General features: G+C 45.4%; 2 protein-coding genes across 2 annotated transcripts in view; one reads left to right on the top strand and one right to left on the bottom strand.

The window, feature by feature from the left end:
• Positions 1–1,350, top strand: part of slco5a1 (solute carrier organic anion transporter family member 5A1) — a 31,269-nt gene extending 29,919 nt beyond the window's left edge. The window contains exon 9 of the mRNA XM_076080721.1: positions 899–1,350. Coding sequence (XP_075936836.1) covers positions 899–1,350 — 452 coding nt within the window. The remainder of the gene's footprint in view (positions 1–898) is intronic.
• Positions 1,351–4,679: 3,329 nt separating this feature from the next.
• On the bottom strand, positions 4,680–25,223 carry sulf1 (sulfatase 1). The gene is made up of 18 exons (XM_076080464.1): positions 24,852–25,223; positions 24,133–24,372; positions 23,268–23,419; positions 20,411–20,580; positions 17,506–17,656; positions 17,231–17,406; positions 16,916–17,044; positions 16,297–16,353; positions 13,999–14,125; positions 11,889–12,102; positions 11,215–11,461; positions 11,008–11,104; positions 10,732–10,826; positions 10,512–10,583; positions 9,574–9,746; positions 9,312–9,454; positions 8,974–9,097; positions 4,680–5,601 (listed from the first exon to the last, which is right to left on the bottom strand). The coding sequence occupies exons 1-18, from the start codon at positions 25,024–25,026 to the stop codon at positions 4,766–4,768; spliced, it is 3,378 nt and encodes a 1,125-aa protein (XP_075936579.1). The 5' UTR covers positions 25,027–25,223; the 3' UTR covers positions 4,680–4,765.
• Between the last annotated feature and the right edge of the window lie 1,636 nt (positions 25,224–26,859).

The following is a 26,859-nucleotide window of genomic DNA, read 5'->3' as shown; positions in this document are numbered from 1 at the left end:
TATTTTAAATCATACATACAAGTCACAACAAAAGTTTAAACTGTTGCAAGTAACTCCACAAATGATCCTTTTAACATTGTTAAGCTGTCTATGTTTGCGAATTCATATTCAAATGCTAATATATTGCATCCCGTGTACAGTATGGTAACTATATCCACACCCAAATCTCACCTGCACCTGAGTTTGGGAATTAGTCAGTTGCAGTGGCGGGCGGGCCGTGCATTTTATACAGGGCCCTTCACTGCTGTCCTGCAGCTGAAACACAGCTACGGTTATTATTTGAAGCCAACACCTTTTGATGGAGTGCGTCTGCTCTGACTGCAGCTGAAAATGTCTGCTCACAGAGGCAGCAGATATTGGGATTGTCACCGCCCAACATGTCACGCTAGCCCACTGACCAATCACGTACTTGTAGGCCAGCTAGCAGGCTATGGCACGTCAAAGAATACGCCCAACATGTCAAACTAAAGATCTGATTGGTTGAACACTATGACAATCAACAATATCGTCCCCATTCACTTAAACTGCAAAGGGATTCACTTGTGAGTCTGCAGGCCTCGGGCCTCTCTTCTTATGCCGTGTTCACACCAAACGTATTCGCGTCATTCGCACCGCCGGTCTCGCCGGGGACTATTTGTGTTCATTCGCGTGAATCGCGCCGGAGAGGGGGCGTGGCGTGGCGTGGCGTGGCGTATTGCCCTGAAAGCCGTTCAACTGCCTGCCATCAACCATGGAAAAAATAACCTATTTCTGCTTAGTACGTGTTGTACACAATTTACTGTATACAAAATTGTCATGATTTTTTAGATCTACTTTCACCGTGTGTACTTACAGGAAATTACACACAGCAACTGTTTTGTTTACCAGATTTTAAGTTTTGAACTCTCTGCTCCCTCAGCTTACATCCCCACGCCCATCTACTTTGGCGCTGTGATCGACACCACCTGCATGCTGTGGCAGCAGGACTGCGGAGTGCACGGCTCCTGCTGGGAGTACGACGTCACCTCGTTCCGCTTCGTCTACTTTGGCCTGGCGGCCAGCCTTAAGTTTGTGGGCTTCATCTTCATCTTTCTCACCTGGTACTCGATCAAGCATAAGGAGGAGCGAGCGGATCGCTGGCGCCAGCACCTGCCTCCTCTGGGCACAGTCAGCGAGCTCATCTGCCACGCCGGAGGTCACAAAAGCCACGCGCGCACCCGCTCCTGCCCCGTGTTCATCCCGCCTCGGCCGGACCCGCCCGCCGCCCTGCTGCTCAACCGTGGCCACAGCAGCCTCAGCTGCCCCGGCAACGCCCTCAAAGCAATAACCCCGCCCATCCTGTTGCCACATCACCACTCCGCCCGTGTCTGAGAGCGCTCCAAGCATCCCTCCGGGGGTCCATTGTGACACGTGCCTTCCTGTTTGTGTTTCTTCACCACACAGTGTCTGCTTCCCACCAATGAGACGCCAGGCGGGGCTCCACAGCTGCCGTGGGACATACGGGCAGAGACGCAGGTTGCAGCCACCATATTTAAAGGGCTGCTCATTGTTGCTTGTGCAGGAGACTGACAAATGTTCTTTCTTTCTGAGCATATCATCAGCCGCAGCCACACACAAGCGTCCACACAGGAGGTCAGACCTCTGCTCGAAGGTTTCGGATGATGTAAAGACATCACATGGTGCTACTGTTAAAGTGCAGGGCATTAAAATCTCTGTACAGATGAGTCATCATCAACACAGCCTCTAAAGCACAACTGACAAACCTGTACTATGCAAGATCCTATGTACAGCTCCTCCCTCCTCAGTCCTGTACAGCTCCCTCTGTACTACATCTGTACCTCTTTCTTATTCCCCGCTCTATTGCTACATGTTATTGTCGGCTCATTCATAATTCCATTTCCCCTTCCAGTTTGAGCTGTGAACATATCAGCAACCTCTCTTGTATTTGAGCCTTTTCTCTTTTCTGGTGTCGTTTGGATCATAAGAATTGAAGAAGTGGTTTTTTTTTTCCCCCTTTTTTCTGCAACAGTGCCTCTCAGGCTGTCTCGGCCAGTCCAGTACACAAAGCTAGCTACCAGGGTACACGCTAGCTATCGAGAAGCCAGTCGCTGTCCTCTCAGTCGAGCGACGATATTCTGCTTTGTTGTCTTTTGCGCCCGTCGGACGAAGCTCCTCGCCTTGGGCAAAGTAACCATGTAGCTTAAAGCTGATCAAGCACCAATGGTAGTGTTTGACTTCTATGAAATCTATATTTCAGTACACACCACACTACTTTACTATTGTGACGTGTAATAATTAGAAAGGTAACTCATCTCTGACCATGTGCTGACGCTACTGTATGTCCAAAAGATGTGATTGTACTTGAAACTGGAAATGCGATGGAGATTTTAAAGAATGTGGCAAAACCTCAACAAATCTGACCGACTTTAAAACTTCTTCAAAGTTAAATTATTTGTATCTTATCTATTTGCAACAAGAAAGGAAAGGAATGCGTCACTTTGGCTTCTCCATTCTAATGGTCATCAGATGTACATAGTAGTTATCTAGTAGTCTAGGCTTTTAAGAAAGTAGTGCAGCGAGCATGTAAAACAATGAACTCCCTTTCTAGTGATTGGATGTTGAGTATTCAGTTCCTGGGTGTTTGGGGCCCTCTAGTGGACAAAGAGGTGATTGTGTGAAGGCCAGTGAATGTTGCGGTTTGTCTGACTGCTATGAAAGTCTTGGCTTAAAAGGTTAACTATTAAACTAATCTGATAAAGTTATTGTATAAATGATTCTGATTAGTTCGATGCAGTGAATACATTTTAAAAGTTAACATTTTGGGCCAAGATTCGTGGTATTCTGCCAGTTAAAGATGATCACGTGGTAATGGCAGTAACTCATTTTAGTATTATCGTGACTTAGTACCTCAAATTACATATTCATAAGTGATCGATGTGTAAATATTGAGAAATCAAATGAAGCGTATTATTGAGCTCGCGCATAGCTAGAAGCATATTTATGAATTTACCCACGATATTGTAGCTTAAAATGAAAAAAGGGTTGTAAATGACACAGCTACAAAACAGAGGATTTGTCTCGTGCCTGAACAGTATTATTCACACGGGAAGGGTTGAGAAATACTGTTCTGATAAAATACTAAATGAACATGTTTGAATAAAAATGTTAAAAATTTAGATTGAAGCTTTTATCTAGACTTCCCTGCTAGAACAGTGCTGTACAGAGGAGGGTAAAGGATCATTATTGGACACTACTGTTACTGGACACCTACTACTTCCGTGTCCTGCTGTTCACATGCCTGGACTACTACTGACACAGATGACTTGGGGTTGACTGTAGAAGCTGTATTCTGAAAGTCGAGCTCTGATGGCTTTTGTTCCTCGGGAGCAGAGGTCTGATTGATGTTTGTCAACTCTTGGTTTACAAATGCCTTGAATACTTGATATTTGTCATTAAAAAAAAAAAAAGATAAAAATGGACTCGGATGGATGAATTGTTGCAGAGCGTCGTGTATATGGGGTGCGGCAAAAACTTACAACGGAAACGTCACAGGGAAGGTTGAAAGGGTTTATTTAACAGCTTCGTGGCTTTCCTGAAACCAGAGTTGTTCTAACACTTTGTACACACACATACACGCTGCCAAGAAAGAAAAGGACAGCGTTGGGTTTTTTGCGGAACCGTATTCTACCCAGAAGGTACAGATGAACTACAGGCATAAAGGTTAAACATGGGACTACTTTATGCAACGTCTGCAGAGTATTTTACCGTCATAGAACACAGTGTGCTGTCCTATAACCGGTTCTTAGAGACTACGCAGTTACATTCAAAATGAATTGGCCATGTGCAGCGCTTTACTGTCGGATTATCAGAAGCTCCACATCATACAGCACATGAGGCATTGGTGACATCTCCATTAAAAACAAACATGTTCTAATCCTTGGTGATTGTGTCAGCATTTGCTTGCGATTTGTAATAACTTTACTGAAAATAAGATTCTGTGACAAACGCAACTCGGAACTCGTGCAACTAATCAGTTAATAAGCTCGAGCTGTCAGTACTTTACTTACTGTTAACTGTCCTATTGTCTAAACCTTCTGATACTATTAATGCTCTATGACAGAGAGGTGAAACAAATGCAAAGAATGTTGTCATTCGGCAATATTAAAAATACTTTTTTTTAAAAGTCATTTGTAAAACAGATGTTGATTCTGGAACTTTTTCACAAGTGACAATCCAGTTCTCGTCTTAGTTTAAAAAAAAAAACTAGTTGGTAGGAAATAATCTTTTTATAAAATTTAATTTTACACATGGACACAGACTTCATATCCGCAAACAGGGTCATCACGTGGAAAAGTTGAAATGTACATTTGAACCTTTTTATGAATATAGAGAGAGTACTGTACTGATGAAGCGTCCGGTGACTGGGCAGGTTTATGATGCATAGACTCTAAAGCCGACTGATGTTGAAATGGTTTCACCACTCGCACTTGTTTTTCATAAAAACATTAAAAACATCAATGGTGTTATCAATGCGGAATTAATCACTTTTAATCCCGACACTTACGTTTAGCTGCATTAAGGCTTTTTCTTTTTTCTAATTATATATATTTGAAAAAACAAAAACATAAACATAACACTGTTTACTAGTAGGCACCTGTAAAAAAATAAACAATAACTTTAATACTCATACAACTCCGACTGACTGAGGTGGCATCACTTGCCGTTGCTCTCGGCAAGCTCATCTCCCAATAACTGTCTGTATGCTGAATCAGCGCATGCGTCGGCCTCAGAGGGTCTGATTGGAGGGTTGAGGCAGAGAACCGCTGCCCTCGTAGTCCAAGGTGAGGGGCAGCGTGGACTGAGGCAGCACCTGCACTACCAACCCGACACTAGTCTGTGTGGTGGGGGGGCTCCGGGTGGTGCTGGCCTGCACCTTGGGCCTCAACGTCTGCGGGGAGAAAGGGAGGTAGCCCTGGGCCTGGAAAATGTCCTCTTCTCCGAGGCCCAGGCCGGGCTCCAGCTGGGCCTGCAGGCTGTTGTGAGTACTCAGCAGGTTGTCGTGTCGAGTCTCCAGCTCCGTCACTCCGTTCCCGCTAAACATCTCCCCTTCTAGCTCCTCCAGCTGCGGTGCCCACATGTCGCTCTGGAAGATAACCCCGTCTCTTCTTGGACCCGATGGTGATGACATCGCAGGCCTCTCGGGAAGGTCGTTGACAACAGGTTCCAGTTGCCTGGGTGTGGGTGGTGGTGACGGCGTTTTGCTGGGGGCGGGGGTGGTGTGGCGAGCCTCTGTGGCCGGGAACGGCCAGACGTCGCCGGCTGAGGCCAACTGCTCCCCGCTGCCCTCTTCAAAGCCTCCACCCCCGGCCCCGGAGCCCAGCTCTGGCAGGGTGGAGTCGTCATGGGTTCGGTTGAATTTGTTAAAAACGTGTCGCAGTGCAAACATATTATCTATATCCTTCTGGAAGTTGACCCAGTTGTCTGGGCCGGGGCTGTAGTCAGGCCTACATTCATAAAGGCTTTCGTTCATGCTATACAGATCCTCCAGTCCCTGCCAGTTCACCTCCTCGTCTGTCAAGTTGGGCAGCTTAACCCTGTCGTCCGTCCCACATTGGCTGTGTGCTGCCAAACAGAAAGAAACAGAAGACGGTGAGAATCTGCTGCAGAAAGAAGAAGGAGTCAGACACCATGCAGTAATGCCCAGCCTCCGGCTCTCTCTACAGCAGCCAGTTGCATAGGGGTCGAGGCCCCAAGCAACACACACACACACACACACTAACTGCAAAGCAGCATTAGACAAACACGGCACCCACACTAAGCTCAAGCCACGAGTAGTGCAAACACATGCGGCCTTAGAAATTCACATAAGAGAGACAGACTGAAATGAAAAATATTAAATGATACATAATAGACTAACATAATGATCTGCACATGAAAGAAAAAAATGGAATGGCGTAGTTAATGAAAGGTCTGCACTGGATTGAAATGCAAAGTCAGGCAACCTGAAATAAAATAATTTAACAGCAGAGGACTCAGAAAAGGTGATCAACAAAAGAAGATGCTCAGGAAACAACGAGAAAAGGAGCTTGCTGCTGAATGGTGTAAGCCCACACAAAATCATAATGGAATTCAAAAGAATATCAGAAAAAGACACAAATAAAAGAAAATTGCAGGAAAAAAGGCTCAGTTTGATGTCTGCAAGTAAAAGCTGAGGAAAAGAAGCATCAGTGCCACTTTAGGTTGGCTTTCCTCGTGCGATCAGACTCATTGTAGCTACTGCAGCGGGAGGATGAAGATGGTTGGACATAGAGGCTCAGGGACTCACAGGAAGGGGAGGCTTGGTCTCCTCTTTGACCACTTTGGATGCTGCTGTTGCCTGGTAAGCAGGTATCACACAAACAGAGATCAGTGGGAGGACAGAGAGGTCACAGCAACTCAAGTGTCCACTCTACCACGAGCTGATGAGTGAATATGAGAGGCATCTGAATGGCATGCTACACTGCAACACTAATGGGATGACGGTTTATTTGTGGCTGAAATGACATGGAGGGTGATATTAAAGGAATAGTCCGACATTTTTTGGATTTTTTTTCCGAGAATTAGATGGTTAATAAATAGATTTAAACAACGTTTTAGTCTTTTCGACCACTTAAAGCGCTTTACCCTACCCAACTTTTACCCCATTCACACACACATTCATAGAACTGATGGCAGAGGCCAAACTGCTCATCAGGATTTGATCTAATGCACACACACACACACACACACACACACACACACACACACACCGACAGCCAGGGATCGAACAGCCGATCTACCTCCTGAGACCAGGAGACAGTTAGCTTAGCTTAGCATACAGACTGGAAGCAGGGGGAAATGGCTAGCCCACTCCGCTGTAAAACTGCAAATTATACAGTTTTTTTTGTAAAAAGTTAATTAATTGGCGTTTGATAATCTGCTAAACTAACCAGCTGTGGACTAAAGCTCCATATTTAGCGTGCAGATACGAGAGTAGTGTTGATCTTTTTGGCCAAAATGTCTCACTACTCCTTTAAGCTTTCATGTAGAATGTGATGCATGAGGTGGGATGATACAGTATCATGCATTGTCATCCACGTGCACTTGATGCTTGGGTCTCAAGTAGAAGCTCATATTCAGCACCTCTGTGACCTCCTAATTCTTTTTTGGGGTGTGGGGGGGGGGGGGGGGGGGGGGGGTGTAACTGTAATATGTAATATGTAGTATCTGTAATATGTTCAGACTGATTTTACGCAGCAGATAAAAGCGAAGGCAGATTGTTTGCACAGAGGTGACAACAAATGAATGTGCTTTAATGAGGATAAAAAAATAAATAAAGCGTGTCCCCAGCATGCAGCCACAGATTAAGCGCCAGCAGCTCCGTGGATGGATGGATTAGTGGGAATGAGGCAATTCGGCCCATGCAGGTGTTAAAGAAGAAGCCACTGAAGAGAAACAAAAATTGGTGGATACCTGTGTGGCTCATAGCTTCCTCCATCTTTACCTCCTGATCGGAAAAATAAAAGCAATCGATTGTTAATGCTCTGAATCAGGGAGATACGGGAGGGAAATAAATAGGTCATTCACACTGAAGAGGTCTTCATGCACAGCTGCGACTCCCTACGGAGAAATGCAATTATCCGACGGATCAGAATCAGGAGGGAGGAATGACGAGGAAAGAGATTTTGGATTTGAATAGAAGGAAAAACTGGGAGGAAAAGTTTGAAAGGTCATACGATTGGGCTGGATGGAGATGATGATTGTTCAGTGTTTTGTGAGGTGTAGAGTTCAACGGGGGTTTCCCCTTCAAAGCAAAACACACAAGGTTATCCAGTCAGGTGGTCACGATGGTGAAGTCACACTCCGCAAATAGATGCAAGTAAACGTGAGATCCATTTCACCAGATAGTAATAGTTTAATAATCCTATTCTTCCAACAAAAACATCACTTTTGGTGGAGCCACAACAAGCAATTTCATTGGTTCAGGGAGCTGGCATCACAGCCGAGCAAGGGCAGCCAGTAAAAGTAAGAGATTTTAGGCTGCTATGTGACGTGTGCTGGCACGGCTTTGACAAGTCCACCGTTGCCAGCGCTGAAACACAATCAGTTTTCTCAGAGCAGCTTGGCCGCTCCAGTGCTCCCCACTCTCCAGCTGGTAATTACAGACATTGAGTTTTTTTATCCTCAGGACATAAACAACGCAGCCAGTTCATGCCACACACGAACGCGCTACGGCTCTGCCATACAGGCTTCCGTCATCACTGCATTACTTATTAACCACCTCCGTTTGCTGGGATGTTTGCTCAGTAAGGACGCTTGGGTCGTTTGGTGGTCGTAAGGAGAAAAAAAAAAACAAACTACATTGTGGCTGATTATGGCAGTGATGCATGAACGGGCCCAAAATGAAATGACAGCCTCAACTGCCTTGATGACAGCGCCCTCCAAATAATATCTCTAACACTCAGTGAGTCACAACGGGGAGGATGGCCAGGACGTCATGGCCCAAGTTTATTGAAAAATACTCTCATTCAAAACTCAGTATTTGTACAGTAAGTGGGGGAAGAGTGGAAGGTCCTGGGCTGAGAGAGAGAGGTCTTAGTGTGTGTCCTTATGAAGAGAACTTTGAACACAAAAGACACACTGTGAAGATTCCTTGACCTCCCTCCTGGAATCCCAGCATACATCAGTGAGGAGGGTCATCAACACATGCAGCATGCAGATATATGCAAATACACACACCACTGAGACTGAAACAGACTGGAAACACGGCAGAAGACTAGACTTCCATACATTCATATCGCTAATTCAAGTGTTCATTTAACTCATTTGAATTTAATAATCTGGTCGAGACTTTAACTGGTTCAATTATTCTGTGTGTGAAATCTGTTTCAGTCATTGTTGGCACAACATGTCCACACATTTTTTTTGGACAGCTAACTAGGGATCAATACACGTGCAGAAAGTCAGCATCTTCACCTGTGTCCTGGCCTTTTGGGCGAGGGTTACACTGCTTATAACCCTGACAGCTCCTCATCTCCATCAGCTGGGCATGGAGAGAGTTCAGCACGTCCCGATCCACCGTGTACACCGCGTTGGTCAGCTGCACAGGCACAACACACACAGAAGTTTAATAACAATCACACAAATAATGTTGTTTTAGTGTCATGGTGTTACATTTGCATTTTTAGCCATCTCCAACAAAGGGCCGGATGTAAATTGCATGTTTCTAAACTTCCGAGATTACAGTTTTTTTGAAAGCAGGTGCCACTGGAAAGGCTTCATAGCTGCATGCCTGGAAGCAGCTGTTCACCCACCTGGTAGGGGTCACTGTTGAGATCAAAGTACTCCAGGAAGCCAGTGGAGAACTCGCAGAACAGCGTGTTGTGGGTCTCGTTGATGGTTCTCAAGCACCAGTAGGTGTTGTTGTTGGAGCTGGTGCACGCGCAGAATCCCCCCACTAGACAGGAATCAAGATTCATTGTAATTGCACTCAATTCCACCTCAACAACTAACAAATATCTTAACAGGCATTAGAAATTATTCATTGTCAAAGGAGCTTGAAGTCGATGTACATACACGTCCAGAAAGGAGCAGTCTGCCAGTGGTCATTGTTATGTGTGAAGCAAGTGAGGCCGGGCAGGCTGCAGTCGTCTCCTTTCCTCTGCCGTTTCTTCTCCTTCCTTTCCTTCTTTCTTCTGCGGATCTCGTTGTACAACTGGGCCTTCCCGTCTAGTTCGTGCGCTGGCTCCCTGTGAGTAGAAACGTGAGAGAATTACAAAACAGCGTTGAGGCAAAAGATGACATCAGCCCCCTGCCCCTCTCTAATGCCAGTAACCGCAGTGGTGGAGGATTCCGGAGGGGACTTCCAGAAGGCCTCGCCGATGCCAGAAGATGACAGCCTGTTTACTTTCATGTTTAAGCTCTCACTAGGTCCAATTTTCTCTGGCATGACATTCTAGCCACTGTCCCCTCTTCCTCCCGGCCTGAACACAGAACAGGCACAGCGAGAAAACAGCTGCTTTGTATCGGCAGAATCTGTTTCCAATGTTTCCTGGTGCAAGTTGATCACCGTGTTTGAGGGATCGACTGATTTCCCCCCCTCTGTTGAGTCATTCTGAGTCACTGTCTTTCCATACACTCAAATCACTTCCAGACACACACACACACACACACACACAAAAACAAAATCCCTGGCCATGCATCTGCATTGTCATTTAAACTCCATTCAGGGACCAAACAAAGAACATTTCTAGACAAACATCAACAGTACACATCTAAAACACACACATGCTGGGCTGGTCATCCGGGATCTACAAAGTCATCTAAATGAATGTGAGCTTTAAGGTTTAGCTGACATGCAGTGACCATGCAGACATTCAGCAAGAATGTACAGTTAGGCATCATAACATACAATCTTTTCACACTTGATCGGATGCAAATCATGGTCAGTATTCATTAACAAGGAAAGGGGTGAATCTAAATGCGGCAAACCCATAATTAAAGGGGAAACTCACTTAAACGGATGGAGTTGACCATTCCTGCTCTTCAATCTCTCTGCCTTGTTTCTGTCTCCTTTGCTAAAATAGCTGTTTTTTATGAACAGAAACAGAGACTAAGGACTCCAATAGGGGTTTGCATCAGGCCTCAAACATGTCACGATAACTTGCATTCTGTTTGGAAATAACATGAGAGAGAGAGAAACGTATTTTTGAGGTGAAAATGTAAACGACGAACCTCTTCTTCCCACAGTCGCACTCATCTGGTCGCGTCCTCTTCAGGTGGCCTCTTACTTCACGGAGGTTTTTGATTTTGTCTTGAAGTGCTTCAATCTGGAATTAAATATGCAACAAATACTATCAATTATATTCAACTATTAAGACAAATCCTTGACCACTGACAACATTAGTAACCTGGAGAAGGTGTGTGTGTGTGTGTGTGTGTGTGTGTGTGTGTGTGTGTGTGTGTGTGTGTCAGGCGTATGGTCTGAGATTCTGAGCTTTGTACACTCACCTCCTGGTCCACATAGCTCTTGTGGTCTTTCCAGGCTCTAGAGGACTGGTAGATTTCTCTTTCACAATGAACACTGTCATTCATCAAGATATAACACCTGGAACAGATGCAGAGGAACCTGTCACACGCTGCTCTTTTGAAAGACATACAAAGTGTATCTGCATGTGAAGCCATCGCTGAGATACTGAAGGGAAGCTGCCTTCTTACTTGTGGGTGACTTTCACAGAGTTTGGGTATCCCACAGCATTGGTATCATCCGCCAGCATTTCCTCCGAACGGTCATCTGACCCCAAGTGAAACTCGGGGTCTTCTGGGTTGTAGTGGCGCTTTGAGATGACACGGCGGCGGACTGCAGACTGATCATCTGCTTGAAGGTCGATGTCGTATATCTGACCTTCGAACTCCACAGACAGGGACCTGGTCTGCCGGGTGTGGACAAAACGAGGACGAAAACCTACAAAAGTGATAAAAAACTTGAGTCAAGCAATGCTTTTATGTACCAATTTCAGTCATTAACTCCTTATTTCAGTGTTCCTGATGTATCAAACCCCCAATGTTCAACTCATCTTATATCTTAAAAGCTTCTCGGTGTTCACACATCAGTTGCACCTTTTCTAAGCAACACTAGAGGGCATCAAACCATTCAAAACCACAATCCCAACCCCGCACACACTCAAGGCAACATCCACAGAACAAATTGCAGGACTTGTTGCAGGATGTTTGCTTTTTCCACACACATGTCTCCCCTTAAGAGTGTAAATAATTAGTAGCAGGAGGTCAAGGCTTGAGCCGATGCAGATTTCCTTTCGATAGACAGACATCATACAATGTTATAAGTAAAAAAAATTAAAAAATTAAAAAAAAGATTCACGTATACTCACGATGGCCTGATGAGCCAGATAACTGGCGGTGGGAACGGCGGTCCGATCTGGAGGGGTTGAGGAGCGTTTCCCCACAGTCACAGCCCCTTTCTCTGTTGTCATAACTGCTGCGGGGCTTCAGGCTGCGGGCCCTCTTCCTGGAGCCTTCTTTGGAACCGCCTTTGCACTTCTGTATCCTCCATTTCCCTGTGATCTCCTCCACACAATGCCATTTCTGCACAACGACAACCACAGCAGAAATAAACAGGGAGAAACAATAGTCTCTCTGCTAACTTCATTTCTTTGTGTAAATTTGAAGTGTCCTTGAGCTGTATCCCTTTTTGGAAATGTCCATGTTTCTTTAACAATGAGCAGATTGTCACGCAGAGCCAATAATAAGTGAAAAGCTCAATCTCAGACAAAAGCCTCTGTCTCAATCTCAGAAACTCCTCGAGGAACACATACTTATGTGAGATATATCAGGAAAATCGCAGCCTGTGGGAAGGAATGGCATCCAAAAGCAACAGGAAAGATAAACCAAAACGACCGTGTGAGATGAATTGTGGCTGTCTGGTGTCTAGAAAATAAAGAGGAAACCCCTATCACTCTCACACGGGGTACGTCTGTGCCAAGTGCGTCACCAGCGTAATTGTATAAATACATGTCCACGCACTTGCCTACATCTTCTGTCCTCCCCAACATGTATTCCCACTCGGAAAAGAAAGCTGTGACTGAGTAGTGTCGCTGGTGAGGTCTTGTATAAATGGATGAGACACATTTGTAGAGCGCAGGGCTGATGATCGGTGGTGAGTGTGGGAACGAAGGGCCAAACAAAGGGCCATGAGGCAGCTCAGGTTTCTTCTGGAAGGCTCACATGGTGACGAATAGCTTGCTAAACAGAGCTGTTATATCAGCATTAGACAAAACGAGAGAGAGAGAGAGAGAGAGAGGACAGCAAAGATGGATGAGAAACGCGGAGGATGGGGAGTGGTTAGTTAGGAGCAGACATGGTTGACCGTGCAAGCTGAAACATGAGCAGATAGTGGAAGACCCAAAGTATGCACCCCCAAAACTATACAGTAACAGAGATTTGTCTCTGTCCCTCGTGAGTAAATCTGGTGTGCCCATAACAAACCTATACCGTTATAACTTAAATGATTCTAAAGGAAACACTACAGAGGCTTTGCTCTGCTGTCATATTCAAAAGGCAGCAACTTCCAAGACTTCAAAAAAAAAAAAAACTTCTCTCATTCTAACCTAAATGGGGTTTAAGAGGTTTAATGTCCTTGTTGAAGACCCCAATGCTCCAGTTTGACTTTTTAAACTGCAACAGGGAGATAAACTGTAAAATGCAGAACACCAGCTGGAAAAAAGAGAGATAAGAACAAAATGAAGACGAGCGATGAAGCACTTGCCGGCTGTTTGTGAGTAACATCTCCCCTGTAATTTTGTAAGACAAACACCGCAGGCTTTCAGGCCGCTCACTGGGAGGTCATGTTAAATCATGCCAGACGGGCCACTTAGGACCAAACCGTATCCTGCATGCTATGCAGCAACATATTATGACGTACGCTGTAAATGGTTACTGCTGCAAGAAGACAAATGCTGTGTGCACTATTACAGGTGCAGACACACATACATGTAACTGTATTCACAAGCCTCGCGTGCAATCGCACAACACACTGCTGAGCTCCGCTGGAATTGCTCCATCACTGTCTTTCTAACTGATTGCTTCATACACACACTTATGTGACCATAAACTGGGATCTGGACTGCATTAGTCAGCCCCTCAGAAACCCTGCCTGTCATTTAACGCTAACTTAAAACTTGTAACAATTTGTATTGTTCTGGTCTGTGCGCTCCAAGGCCACATACTGTACCACTTGGCTGTTTAATGGGCACAGATGAAAGGGGAAAGTACCAACACATTAACAAAACTGTGCAAAAGGATCCAATTATCAACCAACTGATGCACTTTAAATGGCTATTTCACTTTTTGGCTCTGTGGAACAGCTCAACGGGCTACTTGGAGGCCACAGCAAGAGTGGTACTCATTACAGTTACAGAAAAGAACTTTCCTTGGTGGGTATCAGGGGCTCATTTCATTTGCACATGGGTGTGTTTGTTTTACCTGTCCAGGCTGTTCGCAGGGTGTCTGGAATTCGGCCTGCTGGCAAGTCTCTTTGACCTTCTTGTACTTGGGCAGGCTGTTGGTGTGCTGAGTGGTCACTGAGTCTTCCTTCTTCCTCAGGATCTTTCTGCACAACACACCAAGTAAACACAACTGCATCAGCATCAACAGAGACTTATTCAGCGAGTCAATATACTATTAAATTATGAAAGTATTACTGAACTGAGCTGAAGGTTTAAGTCACTGTTTCCTGTTGTGTTACTTTCTGTCACTGTGTGCTTCTCATGGTCACGGCCACTGAATGGACACGTTATGAAGCATCTTTGTGTGCCAGAGGGTCTGGGCATGTAGCGCTGCTCAGCCTCACACCAGTGCTCAGCTCCAGGCCAAGCTGTTCGACCGTTCAACTGCACTGCCCCCCCCCCCCCCTTTCTCCTCTGCTACTACCACAAGGCCTGGCTGAGTCTCTGCTGAGGCCATGCCAACCTCCCCTAACCCCCAACTATCTGCCAACATGGCCTGGCTATACCCTGCGACCCACAGACAGAATGACGGCGACATCGACTCACAGAACAACCTGTGCCCTGCAAGACTAGGGCCGTTGTCTTGTACAATCCTGTCTAGCGCTCTGTTCCAGGGGGAAAACGGCCAACGTTCACACACTGGCTTGGCTGTAGTCTCAACCCCTTTCAGCCAAGGGTGATTAAAGAGCTAACAGTTGTTGTCGATGTCACTCCCTGACGGCTGCATTATGCAGATTATTAGATTCTCAAACAACATAGTCAGCCCCAGCTGTCTGTCAGCAATTCCCTGGTTCAGAGGAACGGTACTGTAAGGTCATGTGAGGATATTAAATCATCGAGCAGTGAGAGAACTGTACCAGAAACATTAGCTACTCCGTGTGTGTGTGTGCTGCTACATCAGTGCTTGAGTAACAGAGCGAAAGGTCCGTGGAGGCTAATCTCAGTATTTAGAGACAAGGCGCACAAGCTGGCAGCCTTTATAAACAGTGTGGATTAATGGAGGAATGGATTAAAAGAGCTAAAGCCCCCACATGTCAAAGGTGACACTCTTTTCATTTCATACACAGCGGTCCATAGAACAACTAGTTCTTCTGTCACGAAAACATGCGCCAGCAGGAGACTGATCTGTATGCACAGCGGCACAGCTAACGAGTGCTTCTTTTGTACTCTTGGATGCGTGTCTGCAGATGTTGGCAAATGAGCAAATTAGTGGAAAGGAGATGACAGGGTTTTGGGGGGGGGGGGGGGGGGAGGAATTGTGAGGAAATGATTGTGGGGGAAAAACAGCAGCTGTATGGGAGAACGTGACATGCCGTAATATACAGTATCATTACACATGCCGCCAGTAAAATCTGGCCTCAACCAGTGTTACTGTTCTCTCCCAGTGCTTTTCCTACCCATGTCTTTCCGCCCTCTTATTTATTTAATTTGAACCTTTTCATCTTGGGCACCTGTATCATGCAACGTCTTGATGGGATTCTTTCTTTCCAAGCTGTCAGGTGTCTGTCAGTGAACCCTTGGCATTACCACAGTTTAACATGTTAAGTGAACAAAAGCGGGCTGTCAGATTGGAGGTAAAACTTTCTGCAGCACGTATCGGGCAGCAGAGGCGAGGTTAAATAAAGAACTGACAGGGTTTGCGAGAGAGCATGTGCTCTAAACGATTGCGTGCGCTACAAAGAAAACAGTCGAGCGTTGGCTATAGCGTGGCTGCTGCATTCCTCACCGTGGGGAGCTGGTGACATGTCCTGCGAGTGGATTGAGTGTGAGCCTTCCAGCCATTCCTCAGGTAACATCATCCTGAGCCTGGCTAGTCTTTGTTTATTTTTGCGTGTGCCTAGCTATCTTCCGTCCGTCTCTGCCAGTGCACGAACAGCAGGCTAAGTCAGATTTAGGGCCCCCGGTCATGCGCTTAAAACATGCAAGGTCCCCTTTAAAAGACAAAGACTCAAATGACCTGGTTACACATGTGTCGGCGCCTCTTGCGTGAACTGTCATAATTTGCCAGCCGCTTATCGCTTTACCAAACAACTTGGAATATTTCAACCTCATCCACCGCCACTGCCTTCCAAGCCGACTGTGGTCAGGAAATGTCTGTCAGAAGACAACTAACTGGGGGAAAATGGCTGTGTTGCTGGACTAGGGAACGTCGTTGAGCCTTTTGCACATTTCGGGTTCATTGAAATGTTTGGTCAGGTTTTGTGTGACACACAATGCTCTGCAATGACATGGATGTGCCTGTGGTGTGGAAAGGGAATAAAAAACCCCAGTTTACCCTCGCTCCACCAGGAATGTGTCCCTCCAGACTTTGGGTTTCCGGTTGGGTTTGAATCTGGGAAAACAAAGCGCACAAAGTTTATAAAATTCATATGGCCTTTGCACTCACCATCAGTTGCAGTATGTCAGGCATGCAGCAAGCCAATATTATGATTGATCATAGTGAGCTCAAGACCTTGTGGGTTCAAGGGAACAGTCTAAATGCTATTTGAGCATTAACTTGATTATGTGGCCCTGGAAATGTTTATGTCTATATTTTTTCTTTAACAGTGCAGATATATTAACAATAGCATGATTGTGCCTTTTTTATGGTTTATTCATATTGGACACTGTTTGTACGGTTTGCTGGGAAACAAATGATTCAACTTGCAAACAAATTCTACTCGGAAGAATAACCTCAGTAAATCCGAGCCAAAGTCCTGCAGCCAAGGAAAATCCACCAAATTGCCCCCGAACCCACTTTGAGCTCAGCTGGAGCAAAAGCAATTATTTTTGCTATGGAAATTTGCATTTTCTCAATAATGGCAAACGAATAGGACTGTTGCACATGTCATGCACACCATGCAATTACTGTACATGATATCTATTACAGCATGGCATGATGGATCCATACAGACCTATTGCCAGTCTTTTCCTGTTCCAACAGCTTAAGGATGGACTTTCCATCCATGTCTGGAGGCGTGTCCAGCCCAGCAATGTGGAGAATGGTGGGGGCTAGGTCAATGTTCAGCACCAGATGAGGGTTTCTGAAGAAATACATGCACATAAAGTTTAGTTAATCTTCTGAAATAGATACAGTGATGATAGATGACAAAACCAAGGAACGCGAACAAACACTGAGGAAAAAAAAAGACACACCCAGCACAGTTCATTTCTGAGACGATGTAATTTGCAAGCTAAGAAACTCTGATAATGATTTTAGTTGGACTTACACGGCCCCCGACTCTATGTTGGGTCCTCTCAGAAAGAACGGCACGCGGATGTCAAAGTCATAAGGCATCGACTTGCCCTTGATTAATCCAAACTGACCAATGTGGTAGCCATGGTCTGCTGTATAGATGATGTAAGTGTTGTCCAGCTCTCCAGTTTCCTCTAGCATGTCAAACACCTAAGGAGTAAAGTGAGTGACGATAAGAAGATACAGACATTTAGAGAAAATGCCTCAGAGGAAGAAATAGGAAAAAAGTCCATCAATAACTACACTTACCTTCTGCACTGAGTCATCGACAGACATGAGTGTCTGCAGCCTCTTCCGATGAAGGAAGTTGGTGAACTCCATGTGGATGGGTCTCATGGGGCCTGTGTACTGCATGATCCAGTGTTTGTCCATATTTGGGGCATAGTTGTAGCTGGGGGTGCTAGTAGGAGGACACACAAAGGAGGGAGACGTGAGGCATTTGGGATTGAGAACATGCATGTACACCGTGTACCTGATGAAGTCTCATAGAAGTAAGAAAATAGTCATGGTGAGTTATCAGAGCACGCAACATCTATGAGGACTCCATTTAAGATGCCAAGAAACACCTGTCTGGTACTTCTCACAAACTACTGCTCGGTAACAGGTGCCGCAATTGTCCAGTGTGTTTGACACGCATCAATAGCGCCTCTGTTTGTTGAAGGAAATGTCTTAATACTGAGCAGCCAGCACCTTAGCTGTTTTTCCACACCTCTCTCCGACCATCTCTCCCCTCACACAGAGACGAGAGTCTCCCCGCTCCGCTGCACTCTTGGCACAGACAAGTCATTTGAGGGTTGGCACTTGCTTGAGAAAATAATAGGCCCCAAAGTCAAGTTTGCAACAACTTCTGGACCAAAAACTCAATAAGACATGGTCATTTGAAATGGGGAATAACAAGCATGGATAAAGAGCAAGAGGGAGGCAGAGGCAGTCTTGTTTGTGGAGAGTTAGAACTGAGAGAAGCTGTTCACCTGTCTGCGGTATTAGCTGTAGAGTAAAGGAGAGAGATAAATGGTAGACTAATGTATGAAGTTGACTTTCTGCCTGCAAGGTTTCTGCAGTTCAAAGCAAAATAGTATATGAATAACATACTGTAAGCATAATATAGTCATCCCCAGAATTCATAGTCATATTTGTCGTCAGTAGTGTTGGCATATAATGTGACGACAACAATTAATTACTGTCGAAATTCACTCAAATTAAACTACAAACGAACGGGTTCTACCGCTGAATAAGCAGCTGGACAAGTATCAAGACTTAGATACTTAATGAAGACCTGCTGGGAGCTGCTTTGCTCTGATTGAGTGAGCCGCCTTCTGCCCTCGTCTCCTCAGGCCTGCTTTGTGGGAAGGGTGAACTCTTCACCCACCTAGCCAGGCGGTCTAATAAGCCCCACAAAGGGCCCTGTCTCTGGGCAATGGGCCACCAAGGTATGGGGCCCTGGGCACAAGGGAACCAGGAATGCAGAGGTCAATGGAACGAAGCCAGTCCATAGGGGAGGTCACACCTGCCACCTGTCACGTATACGTACGTCGGTGTTTTGTTGTATTAGCCCTGGATTACAGCCCAAGGGCCCGCTGTTCACCCCAGAATGCCTCCTGACCTTACAGAACCTAACATAGACACATCCCGCATGAGGATTAGTGACATTCCCGTAAACAACTAGCTACAACCAGAATAACTTCAATACGCTCCCTGCTATAAAGAAGGCATGCCATTGAGGGACCGCATTACATCTATAGTGTTTAAAATAAGTCAGGAGCTTGGCTGACATCTAAGAGACGGGGTAAAAAACACCTTCAGTGAGGAATGTTAATGACATTAACGTCAAACCCTCCCCGGCTATTGTTGCTGTCAAAAGTACAGATGCTCATTTGATTTATGAAGCAGCTCCTTCTTTACTGCCACGCAGTCTCTTCCCAACTATATGCATTAGGGGTTAGAGGTATACGACATCTGCTGGAAAGACAGAAAGTGGCAGACCAGACACATTTCCATTGGTGGTTGACCTTACCAGGGACTTAATGGCTTTTGTAGAGAATTACCAAAGCCCATTGAACCAATTCAAACTCAAACAACTTCAAAACATAATCATATATATCAAAGAACTTTGCTCCACAACATCTGCCAGTAAAACGTTTTTCCATATCTGTTATGCAAGTATGTAGTCAACAAACACCAAATCAAACACCGACCCATACCGACTGTGTTTGCTGCCACAGTAACCTCACCACATATTCAGGCGCACAATCACTGGGGCAACCCCTTTAGTCACCTCCGGGCCCCAGGTCCACCCCCTTCACCCAGAGGCTTGAGCTAAAAATAAATTATTAATGTCACAAAGGGTGTTCTCCCAAGCACACAATGCATTCCTCTCATCCCAAGAGCCCGCGGGGAGAAAGTACTGATTGATATGGACAAGATCAGGAAGTGCTTTGCGAATTTCACAGGAGGAGAGGGAGGGGTGGGGGGAGAGCGGCAAGGGATGAGAAAACGACAGAAGACAGAGAGAGAGAGACAGACAGACAGACATATAACAGATAGAGCGACTGAGAGGTAGAGCAAACAGACAGAGGAGAATGTTAAGTGGGTTTGAAAGTGAGAGGGAGGAAGTGGGGAACACTGAAAGTGCTGGAAAACAGAAAAAAGGAATATTGAGCAGAAATGGCAGTCTTGAAACTTATATCTACTTCTCTACAACAACCTCCTCCCCCCCACCCCGTGGAGTGGGACAACCTGGGAGCCTTTTTGGAAGGCCCACCAAGAGATGGCAGGGCATGTTGCCATGGAAAGACCCACAGTGCTGCAACTCTGCCTCAACTCAGTAATGAGAGTTGTTGGAGGCCAACGTGGGCTTGGCATGTGCTCCATTAAAAAAAAGGCCATCCGTGATCTTCTTCATGGTATGTGCCCCGGCTATTCTCGGATGATAAATCATTTTGATTTCACGCTTGCCAAGTCGTCGCTCCAAGCAGCTTCTAAGAAAACCTGTCATCACTGGTGATTGAGGCGCATGAATACTGTAATGTTATACAGACCAAATCATGAAAATTCAAATCGAAGGTTAACGAGAAAAAAAAAATCCATAAAGCAGCAGCTATGTAGGAACCATGATGAGTGCACGTGTGATAAAGTGAGTCTGAATGCATCTTACATGTGCTGCGAAGCATTTGGGAAGTGCTCGGCATACTGTGGAGCCGAGTCCTCTGGGCCATGAGGAGCAGCGTGACTGATGACCATCATCACAGGGCGGTGAGGGTACATGCGCTTAGACATGCGGAAAAAGTTAGTGCTGTCGTTGGTGATCAGATCTGTGAAATAGTCCTGGAAAAGAGAGAATAAACAGGATTTATTAGGTGCTGCAGGGCTAAAATCACATCTAGAGAAGAAGGCTACAGAGAAGGTGGAATAGGGGGGGGGGGGGAATGCAAAACAACATGGGCTTTGATAAAACTCGTTCGCAGTCCAATCACCACGACATGCTGCTTTCCCTCATCCAGTCATTTTCAAATAAATGGACAAGGGCCACTGAGCATATGAACTGGGGCCATTGAATACACTACCAATTTGTCGAGTCAACAGCTGGCAGCTTGCCTGTGTGAGTGTGTGCTTGAGTCTGTGCATGTGTATACAGTATATGGGCTGTTGCCTCATCAGTGAATCTCCGCACTATTGAATGTGACACCACTTGATGGTGAGAGGAGCCTGGCGCTCTCAAATGGTATGTTGTTATGACAGCTCCCATCCTCTAATCCTCTCTGGGCAATCCATTCCCTTTCTCCTTCAGCTTCCTCCTCTCCTATTCAGCTTCGTTTGACTCCCTTTTACTCAACATGTGTTTTCTTGCTTCTTGTCACGGATTCACTCTGGGAGATAATGGAACGACACAAATAAGACACAATAGCCTCGACAGTTATAAGCCTCAAACTCTACCAGGGAAATGAGCTCGAGTGAGAAGCGACTTGTACACAGGAGATGGGAAGGACACAAAGTCCCCGAATGCTCTGTTTTTCAGATCTATTTGGCAGGGAGGACAAATGAGTGAATTAAACTGTAGCTTACTATAAAGAGCTTAGACTTGTGATATTGTCACATCAAACCACCCACAGGCCGGACATCTCAAAACCTTTATTCCAGGCTGAATAAAAGACGCTGGAGTCTGTTTTTTTGAATGTACAGGAGGTCACACCCTGAACAAGAATCACAATATCATTTGCCAAGTTTCCAACAGATTAACCATTCTACCTGCAGTTTTGGCTTGCCACAGTTGTCTGGCATAACACATGCGGAAGGGAGTGCCGGGTTCGGAATGAAAGGGTAAAGGGTGATTTTCCTGAAATGTCAGAAGTGGGTTTGGCTGATTCATCCTGTCTCTATTAATAGGCTTTATAGCCGGGCCAGCTTCAATGGCCTGGCGGCTGCACATGCCCATGGAGGCTGGTGATTGCGTGCATATGGCGAAGCATCGCCATCCTTGTTTTCTATGTGTTGCCAGCTCCCCATAATCTGAGCCACCGCTGCTAAAGGCTCTGGCAGGTCAGAAGGAAGCAAATGTGTCATGGGGAATGACCGGCCAACAGCTCCAAAGTGGTCAGGAAGGTGAAAAGTATCACTTTTCCCAGAACCTTTTGGAGATGATTAGTACTAAGTGTCACATAATACAAACCCATTCACACATGGTTTAATTTCCCCAATGACATTCACCCATTAAAATTGATACTCTGACATTTTAGGTTGTATAACAGCCAAGATGGTTTGACTGTCAATGCAGTAGGGAGTTGAGGCTTTGAAGTCATGAGACTTGTTCACGAAGAGTTATTATTTACAAGCTTTCAAGCACCGTTGACACCAACATATCACATCTGGCTTGAATTTGCATTGCTTTGTGTCATAATGACTGTTGTCTTCTGTCATGCAATTTGAAGAAACATATTGCATGGATCATATTCTTCAACTAAATCTCATGCAGGTCTGGATGAGAGGCCTTTGTCTTTGTACAAAGTCTTTGTACAGGCCTTTGTCTTTGACAAAGGCCTCAACCTCAATGGGCTCATCCTCCTAAAATCAAATGGGACCTCATTGAATGAAATCACTGGGCAATTGACTCATTTAATCACAATGACTGTTTGGAATATCACAACCTTCTGACCCCGTGTGAATCTAAAAACAGGACCTGTGGTTGTCCCAGTAGTAGCAGGTTCATGGTTTTTGTCAGTAAATAGCAAATAGTGTGTCCATTTGGTTCTAAACCACAAACTACTGACCAAGCCCATGTCATGTAAACACCTTGGCCTCAGCTTGTGGGTAACTTTACACCTCAGTCCAACTTGGCAGAGGAATAGCAGTCCAAACATTTGCTTGCCCATCTTTTGGGTAGGCCATCTTGAAACTTGACATATGTCCAAACTGTAAACCCTCCTCATGGATTCTTCATGTACCCAGGACTACGCTACCTGGGAAGATATTGGCATGGAGCTGCGAAAAACAAACTGACAGCTCTTACAAAAACATTTGGGGATGATTGATGGCCGATGCCATCCAGAGCTACAAAAAGACATTGTAACCACAGTGTTCATTTCCAGAGTTACACAGCTGTAAAATGAAGTTTTCCCTCTTCTTTTATTGTGGCATTATAGCACAAAATCATTCTGTAAAACTTCAGAGTGAGACAAAATAAGAGGAAAAGGCAGACAGACAGAAAGTGAGACAAAAACAAATGCAGGGTGGCATTTATCACAGGCTTCTCATAAATATGCTGTCTAAATGTTAAGGTACGTCATAATAAAGGGATGCTGCAGAAAGAGGAGACTCCAGCTCAAGTCATTCCCTTTAATTCTTGAATGAAAATTCCTGCCAGCCTAGATCATAACACCGTGATAAGTGAAGTGCTTCAACTGTCTGTATTTATAAGTGGAGTGGAACCTGTAATTTGTCAAGTCTTTATATCAGGCCATAAAGGAAAAATAAATGAGTTAACGGTCCCCTTTTTTCGAAATTATAGGAACACATACCTTTGCATAATCGGCACCATGTTTCTCCTTGTAACCATTCCGACAGACAGTGTAATTATAGAAGCGGGAATTTTTGATCAATCCAACCCATTCGCGCCACCCAGGTGGGATGTAGGTGCCATTGTACTCATTGAGGTATTTGCCGAAGAAGCCTGCAGAGAGACAAAGGAAGGTTTCTTTAAATACCAAAATTTAGGCCATAAATAATGTTTTCATTGCTGGCTTACACCTGTACCTGTGAAAATTCCTTGTCTCTGTGTGACTTTATCTGTGTGTGTGTATGTGACGCATAACGTTTTTAGCTCGTCTCCTTTTTGCTGGCTTCACTGAACAGCATTCTCGGACAGGCTGGGCAGGGAGCCAGCCTGTCCTCGAGAAGGCTAATTGCGGACTAACGCATCAGCTCTAAAACCGCAGGACGTGCTGCAGCCCCACAGGACCCCACTGAGCTGCCCAGTCCAAACGTCCAACGCCTGCCCATCACTCACACAGACACTGTCTGGTGAGAGACGACAGCGATCTGGCACGCTCACCTTGTTTGCATTTCTCACAGCAGACAGCCAGGCAGAGCGGTGGAGTCTAGCTGACGGTAAAAAATGTTCATTGACAAACACGTTGAATAAAGAGGGCCTAAGAGGACCTATGAGCTGGTGGTGATTGACAGTATATTGGCAAAAAAAAGTGAGATGGTCACGGTTCCCAATCAGAATCTGAGAAATGCCACTTTTCCAAAATAAGTAATGGGAAAACATCACCAGCACTGCTGCATTAGGAGGTCTTTGGTGGACATACAACAGGCCCTTAATGGTGATCATTGTGTATAAAAGGGTTAAAATATGCAAGTGCGTGTCCTTGTTTCACCAACCTGTCCTGTAGCCGGTGTTGTTGAGGTAGACGGCGAATGAGCGTGGCTCGTGCTGAGCTTGCCAGGAAGGGGAGGAGCAGTTCTCATTGTTGGTGTAAGTGTTGTGGTTGTGGACGTACTTGCCCGTCAACATGGAGGACCGTGACGGGCAGCACATGGGTGTGGAGACAAAGGCATTGGTGAAGGTTGTGCCTCCATCTTCCATGAGCTTACGGGTTTTATTCATTACCTGCAGAGAACCTGGAGGACAAAGTATGGAGGTCAGTGCGGATTCACTGAAGTCTTAATTGTGTTACATGCATTGTTAATACTAAGGAAAAAAAACTGCTTGTGACAATACACACAACGACAAATGTTATTATTTTTGCAAAATGACAATCACTTGTGTATATAACAAAGTCCAGTCCAGTCAGATCTCCTGATCTTTTCTAACTGAATTCTCTTGAGTGGCAAATTATTATTCAGCAGTTAATAGGCCAGATGGCCATTCTGCTCTGGCTTATGGCCTCTATTTAATATTTCATGTGTGAAGAAAGACCACATACATCCTGATGCAAATGTACTCGAGGACAAAGAAATTGATTAAGGCAGTGTGAAAAAAAATCCTGGAAACAACATTTCTTTTCTTTTTTAAGTAGGGCAATAATAGTGCCAAAATCCATGAAAAGTGAATAGGGCCTATAGAATTCAAGGAAGACCAGAAAGTGTGCCAACCTTACCCAACTCAACATCCTGGTCGTCAGTTATGATGAGGATAATGTTGGGCCGGATGTTTCTGCGGTCTCTCTGGATGCGACCCCTCAGGCCCTGAGCCCTGGTGGTGGTGAAGGCCCAGCTGCCTGGAGCCCAGTCCAGAGACAGCAGAGCCAACCAAGCCAGCCACTGCATCAGCATGGTTCCCGAAACAACAAGAGACCGGGTGGGTAGCGGGGAGGAGGATTAATGGAGAAATGAAGGGAGGGAGAAGAGGTCCAGCCAGGCCACTCACTTACACTCGGGCAGCTCTCGCAGCCGTGGTCAACTATGGAGAGAGAGAAGGAGAAAAACACATGGAGACATTACAACAAGGGAAAAAAAAGAAGAGAAATAAAGGGGGGAATTTGAAAGTCATAGAATAGAAAACTGCATTCAATTCTAAGAGAGACAGTCAGTGAAAAGCCTAGAAACCATTCTAGGACCATTTAAGCATATTTACTTCAGAGACACTGTGTGCATCTGCTCACAAATCGTACGGAAACACAGTTTATCCATAAACAGAGAAGCCAAAAAAGATTCTTCCGTGCTTAAGCCATTGATGGTCCACCAAGGAAAACTTACCCAACAGTTCCAACTAAAGTTGCGTGCTGACTTAAACCCCTTCAATACTCTGCCCTGTAAACAAAACCCCTCAACATCAACTCCACTGATCTTAACTGAAAAAAAACAACAACTTGATCACAGAAACCGCAAGCAAAGCTCTAGAAACAAAGATCTCACCTCAGAGAATCCCATAAGTCTCATTTTGTTTGGCCTTTTCTTATCGTATCCAAGTTTTCTTGTGTTTTTTTCACTCTCTCCTTCTGTGTCAGATAACACACACTCGCACACAGAAACTCTCTATCTCTACTGGGGAGCTGTTGCTGCGCTAACTGTGCCGAGACCGCGCCATTGGCTGCCCGCGCTCAAACACCCACGGCCAGTCTCCTGTGCCGGCCAATCACGGTCCACCTTCCACCCGTCACTCAAAAGTCACCCCCTGGTGAGTCAAGCGTGACAGAGGGCCAGTGGGGAGGATGGGACCACACTAGGGCGGAGGGGGTTAGGGGGCACGGGAGGCGGAGAGAGGGTTCCGCTACATTAACCCCAATGTCGCCAATCACAGATTACCACCGAGTCATCGTAGCACTTTGCAGCCTCCTACTCACTTATAACGGCATGGTTGGTCATAAAAAAAGTCTGCATATCCTTTGCTTAAATGCCACGGACCAGCGTAAAATGTATACTAGCGCTAAGCCTGAGCTCGTAGGTAGATATTATGCCATCGTTTAAAGACACATCACACTCATTTAAATAAATTTCAAACGTTGATCAATAAATCCAACGTACCATTATGAGATTGACTGTAATTTTCAGTAACAATAATGTATGTGAAAGATTGGCTTGTGGCTGTGAGATGAACCATGACGCCGTAGCAATAAGCACTCCATCATTGCCTTATGGACAGCAGTCCACACTTCACTTCATACTGCTCGCTTCCCTGAGTTAATGGCCTGAAAACAAACGGGAGGTCTATGACACCTGAGCCGTGTCAAACCCCACTGAGCGCCTCCACCCTCACCCTCATTTCCACAAAGGGCCGCTCCCGATTGCCAAAGAGCAGAAAACCTAAAATAAGTGATCATGTATGGTGTCGGACTCATAATGGAAGGCACTCTGGATAAGTGTATCAACATTTTAATCAGTATCAGCAAATTTTTTTGACATGTGGCTTCAGTCCTTTCACAAACGCACAGAAAGCGCATATCCAGAAAAGGCCTACATCTGCAAACACTTGCTCCTCATGGATGTGCCAAACAGATGGCCCTGCACAACATACTACACCTACAAATTGTCTTCTCTTACCAACACATCAAACGAGTTTATAGGTAAATCATGTTTATCCGTTTTTTTCCACCGGCCTGATGCTGCCTGTGATAAACAGGGCTTCAGACGGAGCTTTAAGAGCACTTTGGTCTGTTCTGCGTTTCA

The sequence above is a fragment of the Anarhichas minor genome, unplaced genomic scaffold (genome assembly GCF_050575085.1).
Source record: "Anarhichas minor isolate MPS153535 unplaced genomic scaffold, ASM5057508v1 ptg000074l, whole genome shotgun sequence".
Lineage (NCBI taxonomy): Eukaryota > Metazoa > Chordata > Actinopteri > Perciformes > Anarhichadidae > Anarhichas > Anarhichas minor.
The sequence above is the reverse complement of the archived record's forward strand: the minus strand, read 5'-3'. Positions and strand labels throughout refer to the sequence as shown.